The sequence below is a fragment of the Poeciliopsis prolifica genome, unplaced genomic scaffold (assembly GCF_027474105.1).
Source record: "Poeciliopsis prolifica strain line A6 unplaced genomic scaffold, Auburn_PproV2 SCAFFOLD017, whole genome shotgun sequence".
Classification (NCBI taxonomy): domain Eukaryota; kingdom Metazoa; phylum Chordata; class Actinopteri; order Cyprinodontiformes; family Poeciliidae; genus Poeciliopsis; species Poeciliopsis prolifica.
Window position 1 is genome coordinate 2,761,378 of NW_026562392.1, and position 22,133 is coordinate 2,783,510.

A 22,133-nucleotide genomic window follows, 5' to 3' on the forward strand; every position below is an offset into this window, starting at 1 on the left:
TAGCTCGGTTTGTAAATAGAAACCACCATGGGAGACTCAAGACAATGTCCTAAATGAATAAATCCGATAATTGTGACCTTTGAATTGGAGCTTCAACTTTTGAAATGATCTGTACTGAGGGAGCAAAAGTAATCACGACCAAGAAAATTTGCAGATTTTGCTTCAAAAATCTAAAAGTTTTGAAGGAAAAAGAACAAAAAAAACCCAATTTTGGAGCAGATTTGAGCAATAATACAATTTAACATAGCAGTATGTATAACACAGTATGTCAACCAGCATTCCATATTTATACTTTTTAATTTTGGTGACAAATATTATGCTCTGGAAAACTCTTCAAAATTATCTACATTTTGTCACATTAGAACCACAAACATCAAAAAATATTTCTGGGGGTTTTAGACCAACAAAAACTAGTATAAAATTGCAAATAAGAAAAAAAAATTCAACGGTATTTGTATTATTATTAATCAACATGGAATGTATAATATTGAAAGTCACAGGAAACAATGAGTCACTGGCAGCCAGCTGCCCACCTCAATAATAAACCACACCAAGCACAAGAATAGATAAATATAAGTTAAATGAAAGGGGAGTGTGCATCACATGTCAAAACAATAAGTCTGTGCAACCAGCTGAAATTTCGCTGAAATAAAGCTGGTTATACTCTATTCCACATAATTTTGGGAACATTTCAGACGATTTTCCAGTAACGTGGCAAGTTTTCCGATAGGACCAAGTCTCTTGCCTCTGCTTCAATGTACGGGGGTAACGAGAAGCACTTAAGACTTCACAATCAGTAGTCATACGATGGCTGATCGTACGGCTCGCATGAAAATCAAACCCGTTTTAAGTTCAGGTCGCCCCGGCTGATTGGATCGCTCTGTTGAATGTGCGCCATGAGCCACGTTTAACTGAGACTTTTACTAAATGTCACAGTTAAATTTTAAGTTTCGGACAAGCACTAAATTGCTAATTTTATTTGTGTTGTCTTTTGGTATAATATTCCAAATTGAAATAAGTAAATTGTCAGTCATTTCACTGGTTTACAGCTTTCTGTCCAAATGATGAGTTACATATGAACCTCGTTAGATGTGCGAAGCTGGCGGAGACAAAATACTTACAGTACCAACTGCAGCAAAAGATGGTTTTACAAATAGTTTCCTTGGAAGGCTGAACTCAAAAGCACGCCACACTTTTAAGATTTTCAAAACAAAATCTTGACAAAAAAAATGCTCAAATCCTCCATATGTAATTTTTGCCTTCGCAGTTGTAACGTCCCCTTCATTCGCATTTAAGAGGCTTCACACACTTCATAGCTCCACTTGTTGCCCAGCATCGTGTTCAGAAGGACACACGCAGAAGGAAAAGAGGTCAGGCGAAAGAGAAGGACAAACAGAAGACGCAGACGCTGGGTCTCAGCTGGGAGAACAGCTGTACCTGGCACAGAAACCTGCCATTAGCTACACTCAGCCAGCTAAACACGGCTCTGTCTCTAAGGAAGCTGGCAAACTGCGGCTCATCCTGCCGTGTGCTGTTCGTCTCTGTCTTCAGAGCCACTGAAACAAACCCAAGATAAAATAAACAAAGAATAAACATCGGAGACTTGTAGAAGGTTCTTGTGCTGCATAATGAGGTGAGAAAGCGCACACACACTTCATTAACCTTGGTATAATTGCTGTTGCTTCTTCACGTGGGGGGAAAGAATTAAAGAGTGGTGCATTGTGATGCCGCCTGATCCTGGGTGCAGCAGAGAACGACGCTGATTAAAATGAAACAGAAGCTGCGTTTTCATTATGAATGTGTGCAAATCTTTATCAATATTCTGCTGATGTTGGAAAAAAAACCAACATAATTTTGTAATGGTGAGGTTAAATAAGAATGAACATAAAATCCCACACAAATAAACTTGTTCATGTGATGAGCTGTTAAAAATCATGGTAGCGACGGATGTAAACCCTTAGAAGAGATATATTCATAATTTAGTCATGGTTCTGGAGCTGATTGTCAATCAGCCATCAGAGGAGACGTCGGTGCCTTATTCAAATGTTTTAGCTACACCACCAACTAGGTGGTGATTTTACAGAAGAGTTATGGATTCAACATGCTAGAATGACACACAACTTTTTATGAACTGTGTGAAGCTCTGAGAGCTCTGTTGGAGCCAGCTGCATGTTGTCTGAAAAAAAATCCTAAAACAAACCATCATCTTCCTACTACTTCCTGTCGTAGCCTTCGTCGTTCACATCGGTAGTAACATCTACCAGTTGATCACGTGACTTGTGTAATGCAAAAAAGCCCAGTTTCCATTGCAGTTTTGCACAATACACCCATTTTCATTCGGATGAAAAGCCACATCTTTCTAAAATTTTGTTATTGAAAAACGTGAGTTTTTTTTTTTTTAGGACATTGTTTAACTAAGCAAGTTTATTTGCTGTAGTTTCAATTTTAGGAGACAAAGATGTCTCCTCGTCTGAGATCACACAGATCATTTCAAGCCAGGTGTTCTAGCACCAGAACGGAGCAGTGGAAAGGTTCTTACTCGGGAACCGCCTCTCTGATCTTTGGGTCGGTGATCTCCTTGCAGACAGCAGCCGACTGCACCTCCTCCAGGGGACACATGATGCCGTACTCCTCGCATCCGTGGGCCTGAACCAGCGGATCCATACGGTGGGGGTCGAACATAATGTTGTTGGGTGTGACCAACAGCACCCCGCTTACCGCGCCCTGGGAAACGCAGAGGTAAACAGATATGAACCGCCATGAGTAAAACTTCATCGCTACATGTTGAATTTTAGTGTTGCTGGGTGTTTTGGGGACAACGGAGTGGAGCAGTCATCTGGACACACACGCTCACTTTGGTTTTCAGTGTTGCTCATGCCAAAACCAGAGCTAACAGCCACTGAGTGGGGCTGGACTGAACGCATGGTCAGAGTTTAAGATGCAGAGAAATCACTCACAGTTGTGGCTTTTTATCACCAGCTAATGATTTTGTTAAATAACAAATGAAGCTACAGTTTGTTTGCAGTCATTGCAGACCTATTAACAGCCGCATCCAGCTGAAACAAACAGCTGCTGTCAGGCTGCAGACGAGCCGCTCTGAAATTATTCACGGAGTATTCTCTGTTCTGCTCTTCAACAGAATGGTCTCTTCCCGTCTGAAACAAATGTTAAATGGAGACAAAATTTTGAAATAAAATTCACTGCTCAACACTGGACATTGTTTAGCTCTGTTTAGTTTTTAATAACTTACTGCAGAGCAACTTTTTCCCCTTTTGGCAGCCCTGATGTTGCTACATAAAGGTTTAATTGAACAAATTTGATGAGACTGACTGTGCACTACTTTCATCTGAACAGCTGAAATCGAACATTTTTAGAGGCATTTATTTCTCTATAAATGTCTAATGTGAGACATTTATAGTGTCTAAAATTTATATTCATGAAAAAATAAAATAAAGTTTAATGAACGGGCCAACATCGTCCAGTCAAAAGGACTACTGGACCAAAAAAAAACAAAAAACAAAAAAAAAGAAGAACATAAGGAAAAAAATTAAAATTTTTACTTGCCCAACAATAAACTATGCTGCAAAACTTTAATTAAACCAATAATAATTTTTTTTTGGAATTGGATGTGTAAATATTTGCAGATCCAAAACAATAAAAGGTTTCAAAACTTTGTCTCTTTAAAATAAATGGGTCCGCTTTGTAAACTGTTAATTGAAGAGACAAATGGTCACATTTTATCTAAAAAAAAAAAAAAAAAAAAAAAAAAAAAAGAATCACTTTAATTGAAAAGCAGATACAATAACAAATGTTAGCAGCAACAAAAATATTTAATAACCAGGTCTTTGTAAGATTTTAATTTGTCTGCAATAACTTTGTCCAGATTAAAAATAAAATTCTCCATCAATTCCACCCGCCCATGCATGGTGGGGTGGTGCAGTCCTGGGTCGCCAAAAAAAAAAAAAAAAAAAAAAAAAAATCAGTCCAGGTACTGTGAATGACCCCCAAACCTCACTTTGAACACTCCTGTTTAAGAAATTAAATTGTATATATAATGAATCACAACTTAAACCAGACAATCAGGGATAAATATAGAGTGAAAAGCTGCATGATAACACATTTTGCTGGATGATAAACTGTCCCAGTAGTTATTGCAATAAATGATAAGATTGTCTTTTTGACATATTTTTAAAGTAATCTATTGATGATGACAGAATAATAAAAGTTTGCCTTCTCAAGACAAATGAACTCTGACTTTGTACATAGCAATTAACACTGGAACTGGAAGGTATTTCAAATATCCAAAAATAAAACACAACTAAACCCATAAATAAATGGGTAATCTTTCGGCTTTAACTGATGCGTGTTTAGCCAACCCCTCTACCCCCGTGTTGAACACCACAGAGGATGAAATATAAAACAGTGCTTCTTCCTTCATTGTGGTTTCACATTTTCACCACTAACAGAAGCCGCAGTACATTAAGGCTGACTGATGTCTGAATGAAAAGATTTTTCGCCTCTTTAAAGTCTCGATTTCGCTGCTTCTTCTGATCAAAAACTCACTCAGCTCCACGATGGAGCGAATTTCCTTTTCGTCCTTAAACATTCTTTCCGGTCTTGTTTGACTATGATAATAAAACATTTACTCTATAACCTGTGTAACAACTTAGCACTGATTAATGGCTCTAAGCTGTTTCTGTAGTAAGGCTTTAAAATAAGCTCAGATATTAAATGTGTTTAGTGTCTGCAGCTGGCGGCTCTGCAGCTCACTCGCTCTCTTAGTTCAACACCAACAGAACCACTTTCACCCACTTCCTTTTCATCTAAAGCTGAGCGGTATCTGCAGCTTTTCTGCGCGTCACGCTCCTGGCTGCAGCTGCCTGTCGTCTCACCATGCCGTCGGTGATGTACTTGCAGTTGATCTTGAGGAACTTCTCGGTCAGTGCCTCCTCCTCCTCGGAGGTGGATGAGACCACTCTGGACTGGCGCAGAGCCGAGAACACCGGGGGGTGGACGCCTTCTGGTCTGGGGGGCATCGGACTCCTGGAGGCAGAAGGGAAGAGAACGTTTATGTTTGTGTTTACCGAGATCCTCGTTAGTCAGCAGCATGCTGCATCAGAAGACAGATTACATTTATATTTGCAAAGAAAAATAAAAATCATGTTACAAATGAAGTATTAAAGAAAGACGAACCTTAAAATGACAAAAATAGATTTGCATAAATCTATTTTTATTTTAAAAATGCTGTGGTTGAAGTGGGGTAAAAAGAGAGGAAGGAAACAAAAGATTAGTTTTTGTAATTTGTTGTGCAAATAGAGGCAAAAATTCTTAAAGGAAGAGGACAATACACACTGCAAAAAACACAAAATCTTATCAAGTAGTCTTAGTCTAGTTTCTAGAGCAAATATCGTAGTACATTTCAAATTACACAACTAACCAAAAAGCAACTTTTCAATAAGATATAGCATCTTTTTAAAAAATAAATAGTTTCTTAATACTGATTAAAAATATACTAGTTCCTCTTGGTAGATAATTCAATTTATAATTAGACATTTCCCCACATCTCCATGTTATAAAAAGTTACTTGTAAGTTAGTTTTGACTTATTTCAAGTGTACTAAGACGTTTGCACTGAAAACTTGAGTAAAAACACTTAATAAAATTTTTAGCATGTTTCATCAATATTAAGAAATTATGTATTTAAAGTAAGCAATTATCTTGCTAAAAGTTATCTGCACTGGAAACTAGACCAAAAATAGTTGGTAAGATTTTGTTCTTTTACAGTTCAGGCACAAATAAAAACCTCTAAATAATTTACAACTAAACAAAGTACAAAACAAAACAGATAAATTATGAACCCCCCCCGTATGTCTCGGTTCATTAGATAACACATAGCGTGACTAATTTGCGTCTCATTTGATCAAACTAATGTGTTCGAGTCTCTAAATGTATTACATCTTTTTCTGCACAGACGGACAATCTGGTTACAGGAAGCCAGCGAAGAGCCAAAAACAATGAGCGTCCTGTGAGGCTGTAACGAGCTAAAAACATTCAGACGAGAGCACATTAGCATGCCCTCGAGTCAAGGCTGGACTGCTGGGCTTCGTTTGGACTTATTACCCGTGTGTTTAAATCTGGCTGCCCTGCAATAACAAGCTGCAGATGAAACCAACAGCTGTATTATTTATCAATTATAATAACATAGCATTGCTTTAAATAGCTTCAATGAAAAGATGACATTTAGAGTGCGAGGACTGCTGCTCCCAGGTTTTCTCAGATGATTTTTTGTTGTTTTTGTTAAGGTCTGTGGAATTAGCAGAGTTCAGTCATCTTTTATTCTAATCTCTTTGTTGCTAATTTAAATAATTTAGCATTTGTTGAGTTTGTTGTTTTGACTGCTTTGCATCTCACATGGAGATTTTGCCTCCTCTGGTTCACCTATGGAAAGATTGGGTCCAGGGGAAACACAGACTTCCTAACCCACTCTTGACATTTACCCCCTGTTCTTCCACAACTGCGTTGAGGTTAAATTTAACTAAACTGTACACGTATCTAGCTCGGATTTCTGTAGTTTGCCGTGCATGTGAGGCAAAGACTAAAACTTGCACTCAGAGGAAACTAAACAAAACTTTTAGTTTTGCTTTGTCTGCAACATGCCACAACTTGAGCTGCAAGTGGTTGTTTATGAATGAAGTTTCAGACCATGTATCGCCACAGAAATGTACAAACTTCATTCAGACAACTTTCAATATATTTGCACGCACCCATAACTGATGCTAAACAGCTAGCTAGCAAGCAAGGGGATGTTAGCAGCTAGTTAACAGAAGCCTCAATCCTCTCAAGTCAGAGAACGCAATGAAGATGTGAAAACAGTTCATCTATTTGCCTGACAGATTATATAAGAGAGAGAGCTGATTGACCTTTGATGACCTCTGAAAACAAATATTAACATGTTTAAATTAATAATAGCAGCACAAACCAGCACTGGCCCCAATATTGTCTGATTTGAAGTGTGTGTGTGTGTGTGTGTGTGTGTGTGTGTGTCTGCGTGTGTGTGTGTGTGTGTGTCTGTGTGTGTGTGTGTGTGTGTGTGTGTGTGTGTGTGTGTGTGTGTGTGTGTGTGTGTGTGTGTGTGTGTGGAGAGGGATGGTGGGGATTCACTCAGATCAATTGTAGTTTATTATTGTAGCATCACAGAATGTGAAAAAGGAATGGAGGTATAGATTTTTTATACGACATGTATTTAAAAAGCATTTGAGTGCAGGCGTAATACCAAAACCACCTCTTAGACATCAGGACAAAAAGCATCACAAAGTACTGCTGTCACAGCTACCATCTATACACCATGCAGAAGGTGTGTGTGCTGCCGTGAAAACTCAAGGCGTGGCCGGGCAGTGTATCTACCATGGCATTGTTGCCATGCAGTCGACAAACTGACTGATGTCTGTCCACAAAGACACCTGCTGGCATGACTGATTGAACACCAGTCGACAGGATGGAGTGTGAATAGGATTGGACAACAAGAAAAAGGTCCGGATGTAAGATACAGAACAATGAAATAGAAAGGCAGAAACAGACGATACAGTTGTTACCACAGGCAAAGAATACAGGGGAAAACAAAAGAGAACAGACAGCAATGAAAGGACATGATTTGCAGAAGGACAGAAGAGAAAAAAAACACCTCAGGACTGTGAGGTCTGTGTAGGAGTTTCCATTTGGGGATTTGGTCATGAAGGACGTCAGGGCGTAGAGGAGAGAGGCAGGAGAGAGCTACAGTAGCAGTGAAGAGCTGAAAGAAGAGAGTCTGAGCGTATAACAACTGTCTGCTGTCCTCTTGACACCAACCCCTACGCCTCCCCCTCGCCGTCTCCCAGTGCAGCCGACAAACCGTCTGAAGCTACTAACCCACACCGACACACTGAGCCTAGACTCTAGCAGCCTGGGAAGGCTGGCTCATAAAAAACCTCTCAGAAAAAAGGAAAAAAAATACAAAATGAGCTGAGCTTTAAAGCAGTGAGAGCAACAACAATAAAAAAAACAAACAGTGTCTTTGATCAGTCAACTATCCTATTGTTATCGACATTAAGATCAGAGCTCCGACTGCAGAGTTTAAACAGCGCAAAGAGCCGCACAGCTGCATTTCACTCTGAGCTGTGACTCATTCTAATCCAACCTTACACTTCTCAAGTTTAACAAAGAAAAGCGGAACAGACTTTGCCACCAACACACGTGTGGCCGCACACCTGCATTTAACCGAGCAACCACCAGCGTCCAAACACGTCCTTCCTCACAACAGAAACAGTCTGGCATCCCCTGTCATTAAGTCTGGCACCTCTCAAAGAGGGGTGTTATGTGTTGGCAACAAAATAACACCCATCAAACATCCCACACTGTACATTTGAGTGAATGGCGAAGGCACACTTTCTGCCAATCAGCTGCGAGCCGTCCACAGGCGATTAACCACCATAAAATTCATCTCAATAAATGACAAAGGGAAGAAAACAAAACTCATCACAGTTAATGGAGCTGGTGTGTTTCTCTTTACTGAAGCATTGGGTCTATGTCAGACCTACTGGATCCGACACCTCAGATCGACAGAACCTTGTACAAAGCTGGATAACAGTGAGTCATTTCTGCTGGTATTAAAAGTCTTTCATTGTCACAAACAACTTCTAATTAAGCCTCACCCCACACAGTGCTAAATACCTAACCTGAGTTCATGCCCTCTGCTAAACAGCACTGAGTTCCAACAGCAGACTTGCAATGTGAGAATGTATGTAAATTAACTCTTGTCCCTATATGATTTAAGTGACTGATTTAATCTTTCCAAGGACACCCCAGGGAAGGAGTCCCACTTAATGATTTAAAGTGCAGGCTTGCCACGATTGCTAACAAGCTCAAAAGGAAAAGTGCAGCTCGCAGATCAATACAGCTTTAGGCGCCATCGCGGCAAAAATACTTCAGATAAGACTCAAATATTGCTTTTCTGTTTTGATCACTCAATATTTGACCAGCATTTGTCCTGCACAGGCCTCTGGCACCAGCTGAGAAAATATTGGATGCCTCCTGGAAGCCTCAGAGTAGTGCTGTGCGGTGGAATACTGAACTCACCTGCCGCTTTATTACATCCTGCAAACTAAGCCCCGTCTAGACAACCAGAGCGGTAAACATGATGGGGGGAAGGAAAAGGAAAAGCACAAAGACGGAGATAAACTAAAACTCAGTCAAGGTAAACAATCCTCTATTCTTGGAAAGAAAAGGTATAATTTTATAATCTTTGGTGATGGATAAGAATACTGCAATCAGTGCATCCCTAGTTTTAATTATGTAATTATAATGCTGCCAATTATAAAGCAAATTCACAGCTTTAATGCTATGAATATTCAGTCAAACAGGAAGAGTTGAGCCACATCCCATCCCAAACCTCAGAGGTGTACTTGGAAGATAACATTGTTAGTTGACACCTGTTGAAGATATCAACAAACTATAAAGCAACATAATTTCAGATTTACACCAACATGATTTCCTTGAACCACTTTTACAACTGGGAGGGAAAAATAACTAAGCGCTGCGTGGCTTCTGTCCTGACAAAGGCTTGCAAGGAGAAATTCTAGAAAATTAAGAGTAAAAAGAAACATTTCATTTGCCTTTTGCTACATTTTTTGTAGCACTAATAGCCTGCAGGTGCCACCCAGTTTTGACCTTGACAGTAAACATCAAAGCCACAGCTCCCTCCAGTGGGAATGGGAGCGTACTGCAGGAGATGAAAAAGTACAAAATAATTGTCATTAAGGTTTGTCATGCTGCAGCTCTGATCTTGTGCTATTCGACCACCTGCCATTTTGGGCATGATGTTCCTACATTAGACACATTCTAACATTTAAAAAAGTGGTATACAGGTGATCTAAACTAGTTCTGATTCATTCACAATTATTTTTAAACCACGTCCCAGAAGAGAGGAAGGAAGAAGGCGCAGAGGGAGGTAGAAGCGGTGCCAAAAGAGGAAGCGACGGAAAAGCTCTCAGTCGTAGCTGCACCACCAGGGTGAGCGGGCATGTGTACGGGCCCGCGTGTCAGCATGAGCACAAGGAAGGTCCAGAGAATACCAACAGGACGCGGGCGCTCAACACAGATGACCACAGAGAAGGATGGCTGCCGAATAATTCGACAGCAGCAGGGCGGTCAACCCAGAGTCAGCCAGCTACTCACGCATGCGAACACGTAAACACACAGAACCAGACAGGCAACCGACCAATGATCCGTGCCGTCAAGACGGGCCACATTTCCCTGCCAACAGGCGAAGTCTTGCTGAGGAGGCACTTCAAGGCCTTCTGAACCGTATTAACACTCCTTCAGAGAGACCCAGAATAATAAAAGGTGACAGAAAAAAACTCTTTGTTTAGAAAGAACCACATGGTTGTTGTGGTGGAAGTACAATATTTAAACTGTATCGTCCAATACTGAACATCAGATATCTCTATCAGTATCGGAAGTGGAAAAAGTGAATCAGTGCATACCTATGAAGTTGTGGAAGAAAACATGTTATAACTGACTTGAGTCCGGCGTGAAAATTCACCATCTACCAAGACGACAAACATAAGCACACAACCAGAGTTACTATGGAATTGTTTAGATCAAAGCATATTCCTGTGTTGAATATCCAAATTAACACCCAATCATAAATCAAACTTGGACTTGAAATTTGCCGTTGACAGACATTCTTCATCCAGTGTGACTGAACTGTTTAAATGTGCAAAGCTAGTAGAGACAAATCCCAAAAGACTTGCAGCTGCGGTTGCATCAAAAGTTGGTTTTACAAACTATTGAATCAGAGGAGCTGAACAAACCTGCCTGCCACAGTACTGAGACTTCCTTGTAAGAAATATTGAAAACAATGACTTTATCCTGGTTCATCTCGTCAAATCCCTACAGAGTACATCAAAGGCTGTGGTAGAAATGTGACAAAATGTGAAAAAATTCAATAGGGTACGAAAACCTCTATTTCAACAGAGTCCTCACAGAAACTGTTACTTTCATAGCCAACGGTCTTTTTAAAGCGCTTGCAATAGTTTTTTTATGGTTTTCCTAGAGAGCTCAATCTGAAAGCTGTTTCTCTTCTGGGTACTCATCTTCATCGAGGCTTTACCAGCTCCGTTCTGACTGCGCTGCTATTACTGTACACCTTCCAGAACCATTCATTTGGATAATGTCCTCATTGAGACAAGTGTGCTGCGCACCAAAATAGGCTCGTAATTAAAGAGACGTCTGCGTTTCTGGGGAAAACAAGAAGCAGAGGGAGTACTAAAGGCCCTTTAAAAAAAATCTTTAAAAATTTTCTTTTAAATATAAACCCCAAGTAAATGCTGCATCTTTCTGTCATGAATTCACAGACCGAAAGCGAGAAAGCTGCCGCTAACATTAACATTCAGAAATGTACACACACACACAGCCACGGCCTCCAACACAAACACAGTGCTGACACACTGAGTGAGGTAATGTGCCTTCCAAGCACACTTCCTCTGCCTGGAATAATTGCTGCCTGGCTGCTTGTCTGGCCTCCGTTCATTAGTTGCTCTAAATATCAGACGCCGCATCACTTTTAAAGGCTTAATTTCCATGCAGTCCTGCCCCCCCTACCTCATCCCTCCCCTGTCGAGAGCCGTGGAAGATGCTCCTGTTTTCACAAGCAACAACCTAAATAGATAAGTGGTAAATAAATGTGGGGGCGTCTTTCTGTCTTTCTTTCATTTTTTTTTGCAGCCGAACGTGTCAGAACCCCCAGGCCCCTAAAAATGGCCTGATGGATGGAAGGAAGAGACCTGCAGCATCCATTTTCTTACAAATGCACAAAAACAAGATCCCCCGTTTCCATGGAGACCAACAAACAGTCATATATTACTTAAGGGACTAGCGGGTGTCCTGCGGTGCTCGGTGATTGGATCTTTGAGATGCCACAGACGATACCTGAAGCGGAGGGCTTACGCCGCTGCTCTTAAGAGCTGTGAGGACAGGATATGTACGGCTGACTGGATCAGACCTGCACTCGCTGCGCACACAACCCCCCCCCCCCACTGGGAATCAATCTGAAGCGTTTCTGCATGTCGCTGTGCGTGGAAATGGGAGGAATTGCATGTTGTGTCGCTGGTCCGTCTTGCAGAGTAGAGATAAAACTCCTCTGTTTAATTCTAGAAACTAACCATATTCACGTCGCACGTCGTGGTTTTGGTAAACAGAGACCGAATGGAGAATCCAATCAACTCTGTTACTAATTAAAGCGGAGAACTCGAGCAGGAAGTTTCAATAATAGCCTATTTCACACGTTCACGTTCCTGTGGAAAACGTTCTAGACGGCGTTCTTGTCTGCTTCATGTTTAGCAACGATTTCCAAGTTGATTCTTCCAAAGAAAATAAGGCTGATGCAAAAAATAATAAGGTTCTGATCCATGCTGACGGGTGATGCGTTCAGGTACATTTGTTCAGAGAATGGAAAATGACCATTTTTAGCTTGATCATTCATTGTTGGTTTTCAGTTTCTCAGAATCTTTTTCTGGTTTCTTTATGATCAGTGAATGCACCATATTAAGTGGTCACCAAGCGAAGATGATTCGAAGGCAGCCATTTTCAGTATCTGAGCTTTTCAGAAATGAAGTCTGCTGAAGCAAAACTTTCTAGAAAGAAAAGTGGATTTTCTGCAGAGTCCTTCAGTTGTTCATCAGGTTGTTACATTTCAGGAGATAAGTGGAAGGATGAATGGAGTTCAGAGTTTCTCTGTTATCAGTTATCTGCTTAAAAAAAACTGGATGTCTTTCGTCAGAGGCTTCTTCAAATTTGCTGTAATGCAGACTGCTACTGGAGAAATTTGCTGGCAACAGCCATCATCAACTTTACAGCAGCATTTAATTTCCCTTTTGGACCAATAAAGTAATTTTTAATTCAATTGAATTTGAACAGGGCCAGAAATGTAGGAAGACTTTTAGAAATTTAAGAGTTAATGTAAGAACCAAAATTCTCTAAAAAATACAAGCAAAGATTTGTAAGGTTAGTAATGCTAGATCTACTAATTATCTAATAAGATTCCACAAGGAGATAAAAATGCTATCTTTGCAGTAAGGTCCTTGTTTACAATACTTATAATTGTTATAATCATTTTTATAATGGAGAAATAAAAATGATTATATTTGTTTGGTTGGGTTTTATCTGTACAAATATTTTTATTCTATGATCTTTGAAATTACAGATTTCCAGCAATGCAGAGACAGACAGCTCTTTAAGTCTAGTCTTTTGTTTTTCCCTTGAGAATTAAACTTTTTTCCCCCCAATTTGTATCAATGGTTAAAAAAAATATAAAAAATTCTATTAATTATTATCATTCAGAAAATTGATCATGACTATCAGCTGTACCGAGCTTTGCAAAAATCTCTGATTTGGTCCAACTCCAATTTTATCTTCAGTGATTCTTAACTTTGTAGGAACTGGTAAGTCACTGTCCAGTCAGATCTTCTCCAGTGTCTGAATGTGGAGCTGCTGTTACTATTGAATGGACCAATTAAAAACAGATAAAGCCTCCGGTTATTTAAGAGCCCTGTGCCGTAACAGCCAGACTGCTAAGGATGGCAGATGCGTCTGCATTAAGTTTCTGCTCCATCTTTTTAGATAATCAACAACTGATGCTGATTGCAGCAAGTGGCAAACAATCAACTGAAGCATTTGTCTGATAAGATTAATCAGATCAAAATTAAGAAACTTCTGTAGCCGAGAAGGATCATTAGCCCCCCCAATCTTCGAAGCATATGGATGCTACAGGTGTAAATCAGATACTATAGACAGATATTCAATAAGAAACTCATTAAATCAACACAAACATCATTTTACTTTAAAGTTCTATACACTTGAAGAGTCCAGTGTTTCATTTACAGCTCTGTAAATATTGATCCTATTTTGCTCTTGAAAAAATAGATACTTGAATCTAATTATTTATTGCCATTATTGATTTCATGTATAACCCTGTGGTTTTTTGTGTGTGTGTTTGTGTGTGTGTGTGTGTGTTTGTGTGTGTGTGTGTGTGAGAGAGAGATCGTGCATCAACATACCGTCGCCTTCTCTAAATCAGCTTCAGAGGAGGTGGGAGACAGGGGGCTGATGGGACTGAGGGAGGGGGAGCTTCCGACACTGGAGACATACTCGGGATCAGGAACGTATAGAACCTGCAAACATAACCCATGTCTGTATTTACACAGAATGCACACACCAACACAGGTGATGACAGAGATTCTGTCACGCACAGCAAAGACGTATGTTTGACAAGGTGAATAACATGAAAACACAGTCAGTCTCATGTCATTGACCGAGTGAACACAGAGGGACAGTGACATTCATAACAGTAGGACAGAGTGAGAGAAGTAGTAGTAACTGGATGTAATGTCTCATGCATTTCATGGTTAGAACATTTAGAGCATGTGCCGGCATTTATTCTGTTGTTGCTGACCATTTGTTTTACATTATTGATGGAGCAATGGTTTTCCTTCAAATAAATTTAGTCACCGTTTAGTTTCTAAAATGTCACACAATTCAAAACCAATCCATTTCAATTCCCATAACCCAGCAGGACATTCAGCAGCTCTATAAACCACCTACAGAGTAGAGTAATGGCAAATTTAAAAGGATGTTTGGTATTTTTTAAAGGCTTTGCAGCTACAATCTTCCTTTCATGCCCTCGTTTCGAATAGAGAGAACTTCTGAATTCACAGCAGAGCTGGTGGCTAGTCTAAGTGAGATCCAGCAAAAGTGATTTTTAAAAAACTTTGGAAGCCTTTTGTCATATTTCCTTCATTCAGTTATGTACACCAAAAAGGTTGATCCATTATCAACATAAGGAATGCAAAACATAACCACAAGCCTATAAAGAAATGAAATGGAAGGGTAGTTTAGAGATTTATAAATAGCTTAAACTAATTTAAAACAAATTATGTCGCTCCATGTTTCTTTTAAGATGTTAGAAAAGCTCTTTGTTTTAGGCCACTGTCTGGCAAGCTAGCATGAAAGCAACGAAACTTGCAACATTGTTAACCATTTATTTTATATTATAAGAGATTTCTTTTACGATGGTAGGAAAACATTTTGTTCCATGCCATGTTCTGGCAAGCTGCTAACATGTGAGCACTGAAGTTCTTTACTTTCTGGCATTTTGGGTGAAAGTTGCAGATTAGCAACTAGCTGCTCACACAGAACCAGATTTCAAACTGAAACAAACATTCTTAAAACGCCCAATGTTGTGTGATGAAATCGCAAAATACGCTAGCCTAAATGCTTTTCAAAGCAAGCTAACAATTTGTGTTTTGGAGCTCCTATCAATTATTAATTAATTTATGTAATTACTGAGAACTTCCTGCTCATTTTTCTAGTAGTTCTTCCCTGGCTAAGGCAAATTATTTTTCTTAATAGGTATTTATTTATTTTATTGACTTATTTCTTATTGATTTAGTAGGCTCCGTCACAAATATTGACAAACGAGAATGTTGTTAAATTTGTTCCAGTAACATCGATCTGTTCAGATATGCAAATTACAAATCTGCCTGGGGAAATAACAAAAACTACCAGACATGGAATATCTCATATTTAACGCTGTTGAACAATATTGGAAGACGTTAAGTTTGGCTATTTACACCACAAAGACAGGGAGTGAAGATTAAAAAGTGTGGGACCTAAAATTAAGTTTTGCGGAACGCCATGGTTTAAGTGACAGAATTCCAATGAATGTTTTCCCAGATTTATTTAGGTAATTACTGAGAACAAAGAGGCAGGGTTTGCATTCAACCAAACCTGACCATGCCGATGCCTTGCTGTCGACGTTCGATCATTTGTTACGCTGTTTTGGGATTTGTTTTAGATTAAACATTAATCTTACTCTGGCTACAGATTTTGGGTGAAATAAAATCTGGCACCATTTTTGGCGTTATATCGTCAGTCTCAGTAAGTGCCTTTACTGCTCCCCATTTACAGTGTGCTACATGATAGCACACTGTAAGAGCTGAGGCAGAGTGAGGGGTGCCAGCTAGACAAGCTGCGGTTTGGGTTCCCTTTGACTGACTCACTTTTAGTGCCAGGAAATGCAGAGACAAAAACAAATAGAAATATTAGTCACTTTCCCATAAAAAAGACGAAAAGAACAAATATTAAAGCCAGGGAGGCTGGCAAAGCGTTTGGCAGGTAATAGATGATTAGCTTGTGTGATGTGGGAACAGCAGCATCAGGGGGTTGAATCCAAGAATCACACGTGTTCTTAAATGTTTTTAGAAACAAAATGGGTCTAACAGAATGTGCTGCAGCCTAATGGGACAAATGATGCTGTAATTAGCAGGCAAGTAGGACAGACAGAGATGTGGTTCGTGAGTCAGCCAGTTGCGCTGAGAAAGTAGGTGGAAAAACCCAATTTTTCAGATATATTCACAAACGTAGCGATAGAGTCACTTTGTGATGACGGCAAACCACTGAGAATGCACAATGGAGCAGCGAAATGAGCCCGAGGTGTTAGTGGGGCGGCTGGAGTGGCGCAGTGAAGGCGAGCACGGCGGTTCACACCTGGCCAGGCACCACTGCTCTGGAGAACAGCTTGTTGAGCTGAACCAGCTCGTTGGGTGTGGTGTCAAACTTGAGCGCAATGCTGTTCAACGTGTCCCGTGATTCCACCTGGACCGCAAAACAAGAGAGAGGACAGAAACATCACACATCGTGCTGATCCTGCTCTGAGGCATTGCCCTAAAAGCTGCACGGGCCAAACATGAAGCTGGGACACACACCATGAAGCAGACAGAGAAAATATCTGAAGAGCAGAGCACTGAAATGATTCCTGTAAAGGGTTTGTGTTCTGCATGTTAGAACCTGGGATGAACTCCGATTAAAGCTGTCTACTGTTGACCAGAAAAAAACTGAACGCTGTTGCTTGAAGTAACGTAAAGGGACAAGAATATCTTGTGTTATCTTGTCAACCACAAGTAAAATGTCTTTTTTCTTAATATAAGCAATATACACAAAGCTTAAGACTATAGCTAAAAGTTAAAATAGGTTCCTCAAATGGTAGCATGAAAATCCATGTGGTGCGTTCACAACAAAGGCATTTCGCGCATAAGGCGCATCTGGTTTATATGAAGGGATTTGAAGCGTTTTGAGTGTTTGACGCACGAAGTGCTTCGGACAAATAGGCTGGCAACTGAAAGCAATGCCTAGAGCGATTTAGACGCAACTCCATGTAGACTTTGAATGTAAATCAGACGTGTAAAATGCTAGATGTTGAGCGAAATGTCAAGCGTCTGCATTCAAAGTGCACATGCGTCGAACTCGAAGCATTGGACGTGTTTTTAACGCTCTTGCTGTGGACGCACCAATAAAACCTCGCGATGATAATACATTGCAATTTTTCTCTGCAAAATTGTTACACACGGGTAACAGAGGGAAAGACCAAACTAGAAAATATATAAATGAGAAAAGTTGGTTGGTCCACATTTTTGACAAAAAACCCTACAACTCCTCTCACCATTTTTCTTTATTATTGCTCCAGAAACCTGTACAATATGATCTTTCTGCTGATCGTCTGACTACCACTCTGCACAGCTCCAGGTATTTATTTCATTTTCAGCACATCATCCTGAATCACATCCAACAAGCCGTAGACGAGAAGGCAACACTTCCTGTTAGTTGAGATTTAGCAGATCATGCAGGCTGTTGTGGGTCACACCCTGTGTTCAGCTGCAGCACCCCGCACAGTGACACAGGTGCGTTTGCTTGTCTCCACCAGTTAAGACGCAGACAACAGAGATGTGCTTCATGTGTCTGAAGTAGTTAAGCGTCCAACGCGCCCCCTGGGAGTTTCTGGCCTCCAAATAAGGCTGATGGTGTCAGAAAGTGCCGCCGTGTGTGCAGCAAATGTGGTGTAGGGGAGGAAAGTGCACTCAGGGGACAAAGGCCCTTATAACCAGCCTGGCATGAAGAACTCTGAGCTGTGCATTTTTTAGCATAGATTATGTAGACACTGTTTGCTTTGGTGCAGCAGTCATGGGACTGCCTCTGCTGGTTTTGTTTGTCCAAACATCCCCACAAAAAACACAGAACAATGACAGCCTCTCCAAGTTTTCGATGTGGGAAACAGTTTCCAGGAAGATGTTGCACAGAGTCTCAAGACAACAGCAGACGGGAAGTTAAGCTAAAAACAGAGATGCAGCTTGTGAGGCATAATCATATGCCTCACAACTTCTGTGGAATTGTGGTATAATTTTGGAGGAATTATACCGTATTTGCAATGTTTAGATTAGGGATGTACCAAGCCAATGCCGATATCTGAAGTTCAGTATCAGCCGATATCAATCAGATTCAGATTTTGTTGAATTTATTTAATTTCCCTTTGGGATCAATAAAGCAGTTTTAAAATGCGTACATTTTATTTTATATTTTTACAAATTAACCAAGGCAGATATTATTGGATTGGTGTATCTGTAGTTTAGGCACTTTTCCTACCCACCTTCCCCAAAGGTGCTGGATTTCATTAGTCAGACAGCAGAGTCCAGCTGATTGAATATGACTAATGTCAAAAAGCTCTGAAAACGTCCAAAGATAGCATGACATGAAGCAACTAATAGTAAGTAAACTTAAATAACATTCAAGCTTCTTAAATACAATAAATTATTTTTTTTATTTTTTTGAAGAAATTAAACACAAGAGGTAAAACAATTTAAAACCATAACTGGATTCAGGAGCACATCAGTCTCTTAAGACATTCCAATCCCATTCATTCAGTCGGCCGCCCACCTAAGAAGAGGATACAGATGAGGAGAGACTTCTCCAAGCATCCAGGGGAGTGACACCTCCACTGATAAATCATCTCTGGGAAGACTCTCAGTGTAACTGACGGGCAAGTCATACAAGGAAAGTAGCTAATGATGGCAGGAATCCAGCTGGAAAGCTCCATAAAAGACGAATCACCACAAAAGTACAGTGACAGGAATCTTCTCTGGGTCACCGGTTTTGGCTCCAGAGTGCAGCTCATTAGTTTTCTAAAGCAAAGTTTCGTGCGATTCTGGTCAATTACTGACGGCAACATCCTCCACCGCTGAGCAATTAAAAGAGTGGGATGAGGAGAGTCTCGAGACTCTCTTTATAAAATAAAAACAGACTTGGGCTTGAAACAACAGCTGTGTGCCATAACAGCTGAATCTCAGCAGATACAACGTTGACTGTTAAAAGCGTTGTCACTGATCAGCGCTAATGCAATCTCAGGTTAGAGAGCTTTGAAGCAGCGTGGGAGGCACGAAAACAACAAACGGGAGACAACCAGGGGAGTTTGCGGCATTCTCACGCAGGCTTTATTGTGGGCTTCGCTGACTTTAGATGGGGGCCGACCTCTGGGGGGAACAAACTAATAAGAGCTGAGCTCGGTCACGCTGCTGGGATTCAGTCTCCCTTACTCAGCAGTGAGTCCACTCCAACAATGAACAATGCAGAAGAGGTTGTGCAGCACTGATTGGATGGTAAACTGCAAGCCCAATAAGTCCAGTGTAAATAAAGTGCAAGTGATGCACATCTGCCCTGCACCCTTACCTTTCAAAAACATCAATCACATCTTTGACATGCTGCCTCCTGTGAATCCAGACGTGTGATTTTGAGTGTCAGACAGATTTCCTTGAATCCGCCAACGCAGAGACGAGCAATAACGACGGTATTTTAAACTGATTAGATTATCTGGCTTGATTAAATGTTAATTCCATCGTTTTTCTTGGAAACAAATCAAATTAGAGAGCATTTCTCATATTTCAGAGGTAATCAGTTACCTTTTGATTTATGCTGCTTGCTCATCAGGCAAGATTTAATACAATAATTCAATCAAAGTAGACGTTATAATAAATAGAGGCTGCAACCAGGGTAGTGAAAACAGGCAAAGTCTCTGCAACTCAGAAAACGCCACATGGATGAGGTCAATGGCTTCATACTTGGTCGCAAGGAGACGTTGCAAGGTATTGGTCTGGCAAGGAACTGGTTTTGTCAAGATACTGGTCCTGTCAATGTACTGGCCTTGGCAGTACCTTGACAGTACAGGCTGTCACTCCATTACAGCGCAACACATAGAATGAACTTTGAGAAACCAATTACCCTAGCAAGCATGGCTTTGGACTGTGTAAGAAATCTGGAATACTCATAAAGAACAACTGCACACACGATAAGAACATGCAAACTTTTTGCAGGAAGACCACAGGTCGGGTTTCAAACCCATGGCAGTCTTGGTGCAACAGTAACAGTTGGGAGTAAACAGTACTCCCAACTGCACCAACATGCAACCCTTTATCTTTGGATTTTGCTAATAGAGTCAAGCACACAAATGTTCAAGACAGAAGTAGAGGTAGGAAACACCTCCACGTCTTTCATCTTGCTGCAGAAGAGGAAACCACTAAAGCTGCACCGCAGGAAGAGGATGTGGTGACAACTCAGTCTCCCATCTGTAAAATCCACCTCACCATTAACAACTTGCTCATCTTAAGACATCTTTCTGACAGTAGCAATGCACTACAAAACTTGTCAGCTTATCGGCGCCGTAAAGCAAGCCCCACGGTTCGTTCAGACAAAAACGGAGAGGTGGATTGATAAATATCCTGTCAAAAAGAGGATGGGAGGCGTCAGGTAAATCAGAGATGTCTCTGTGACGCAAACACTTCCTTGCCTTGTATTTTTACAACAGGACCATAAAACGCAGGATAATAACTTGAGCCCTTCGGAGACCTTCAAATTATTTCTTTGGTGGGTTATGATGGAACAGCAAATGCCTCATTCCACGAGTATTTCCTGTCCCGAACATGTTGGAGAGATGACCTTTGTATGTGGTCAGCATTTTAAAAGGGAAATCTCATTTGAGAAGATGAGTTGGTTTATTTAAGTGAGGAGGATAAAGAATTAATCAGGCTCCTTTTGTGCTAAAGCCTTTCATCCTGGTGTGTCAGCTGAGCATAGATTCTTCCTAGGTGCCATTTACCGCTGTCTTACATAAAGGAGGACAGAAAAAAAAAAAAATCTACACATCGCTGTAAAAATGTTAGGTTTTTGTGAAGGAAACCATTAAGGTGACATTTATGATGTGTAAGAGGGGTAAATACCGGGGGGGGGGGGAGGAACAGTAAAAAGTGTTTGTCTTTCACTAAAGTTTCGGCATTCAGTCTCAGTATATCAGCATCTGTGAGGTTGCTGAGGTTCAGTACACAAATTTATGGCTCTCTGTATTGAAAAGAGGGTTTCCATGAAAACTTGGACTCTTACAGGACAGGTGGGGTTAAACCCAAATGCTGTGCAGACAGACGTGACGCACTAATATGTCTTGTGTTCATTACAAGCAGTAATGTTTCTTTATAGTCCAGTCAGTGGACTGTATTCTGTGATGCCAGTTGCTCTGCCCTACCATACCATTGTCCTCAACCTAGGAATTAAAGGGGCCCAGAAATGTTTTGGTACGGATCAGTAATTTGGGCCGTTGTCGCAAACAAAGTAGAGTGTCCATCTGCACAGACCCTGGCTGTACTGCTGAATAGAAATGACTTAACTTTTGCCCATTCTACTTTGCAAATTGATCAAATTGCTAAAAGGTGCTGCCACCTCCTTTGTCGCACATTAATATTCTGTTTTCACTGATTTTATGTATTGTTTTGTGGCAAAGAAATCTTTTGGAAATGTTCCCAAGTCACCATGATTAGTTTTAATCAAGAATTCTACAAAATTGTGTGTGTAATTTTAGCCAAGTCTGGATATTTTATTTGGAAGAAATGTTTTTTGTCTTCCAAACCCTGCTGCATAGTCCAGATATAGAAGATTATCCAATGTGGAACATGGAAAACACTAATCAGATACTCTTGCAGCTACTTCTGTGTCTGTGAGACTTAGCCAGTTTAGCACTGCGAAATATGGCTTTGGCTAGAGGGTGAGCAAATGTCAATAAAGTCCTACTAAAAAAGTTGAAATTTATTTAGTGTTGGTCCACTTGTGTATAACAGATGGCAGGTGCTAGAACTGAATCACTAAGGGGTTAGTTTGATGTTGGCTTGCACAATTGCACAGTCGTTTCACTGCTTTTTCCTTTTTCAAAAGAGCAGAAAAGACCTTTTTCTA

At 40.5% G+C, this 22,133-nt stretch overlaps 1 protein-coding gene across 4 annotated transcripts in view; it reads right to left on the minus strand.

Moving 5' to 3' along the window:
* The window catches only part of oxr1a (oxidation resistance 1a), a 148,896-nt gene that overhangs the window by 15,615 nt on the left and 111,148 nt on the right, over positions 1 to 22,133 (minus strand). For 2 of the 4 annotated variants that reach the window (XM_055041775.1, XM_055041776.1), the window contains exons 3-4: positions 4,893 to 5,043; positions 2,540 to 2,724 (exon numbers count right to left, since the gene is read on the minus strand). In XM_055041775.1, coding sequence (XP_054897750.1) covers positions 2,540 to 2,724; positions 4,893 to 5,043 — 336 coding nt within the window. Of the gene's footprint in view, positions 1 to 2,539; positions 2,725 to 4,892; positions 5,044 to 12,170; positions 12,173 to 14,089; positions 14,204 to 16,577; positions 16,686 to 22,133 lie in introns of those variants that run through there. The other 2 variants (XM_055041779.1, XM_055041777.1) reach the window with 2 other exon arrangements.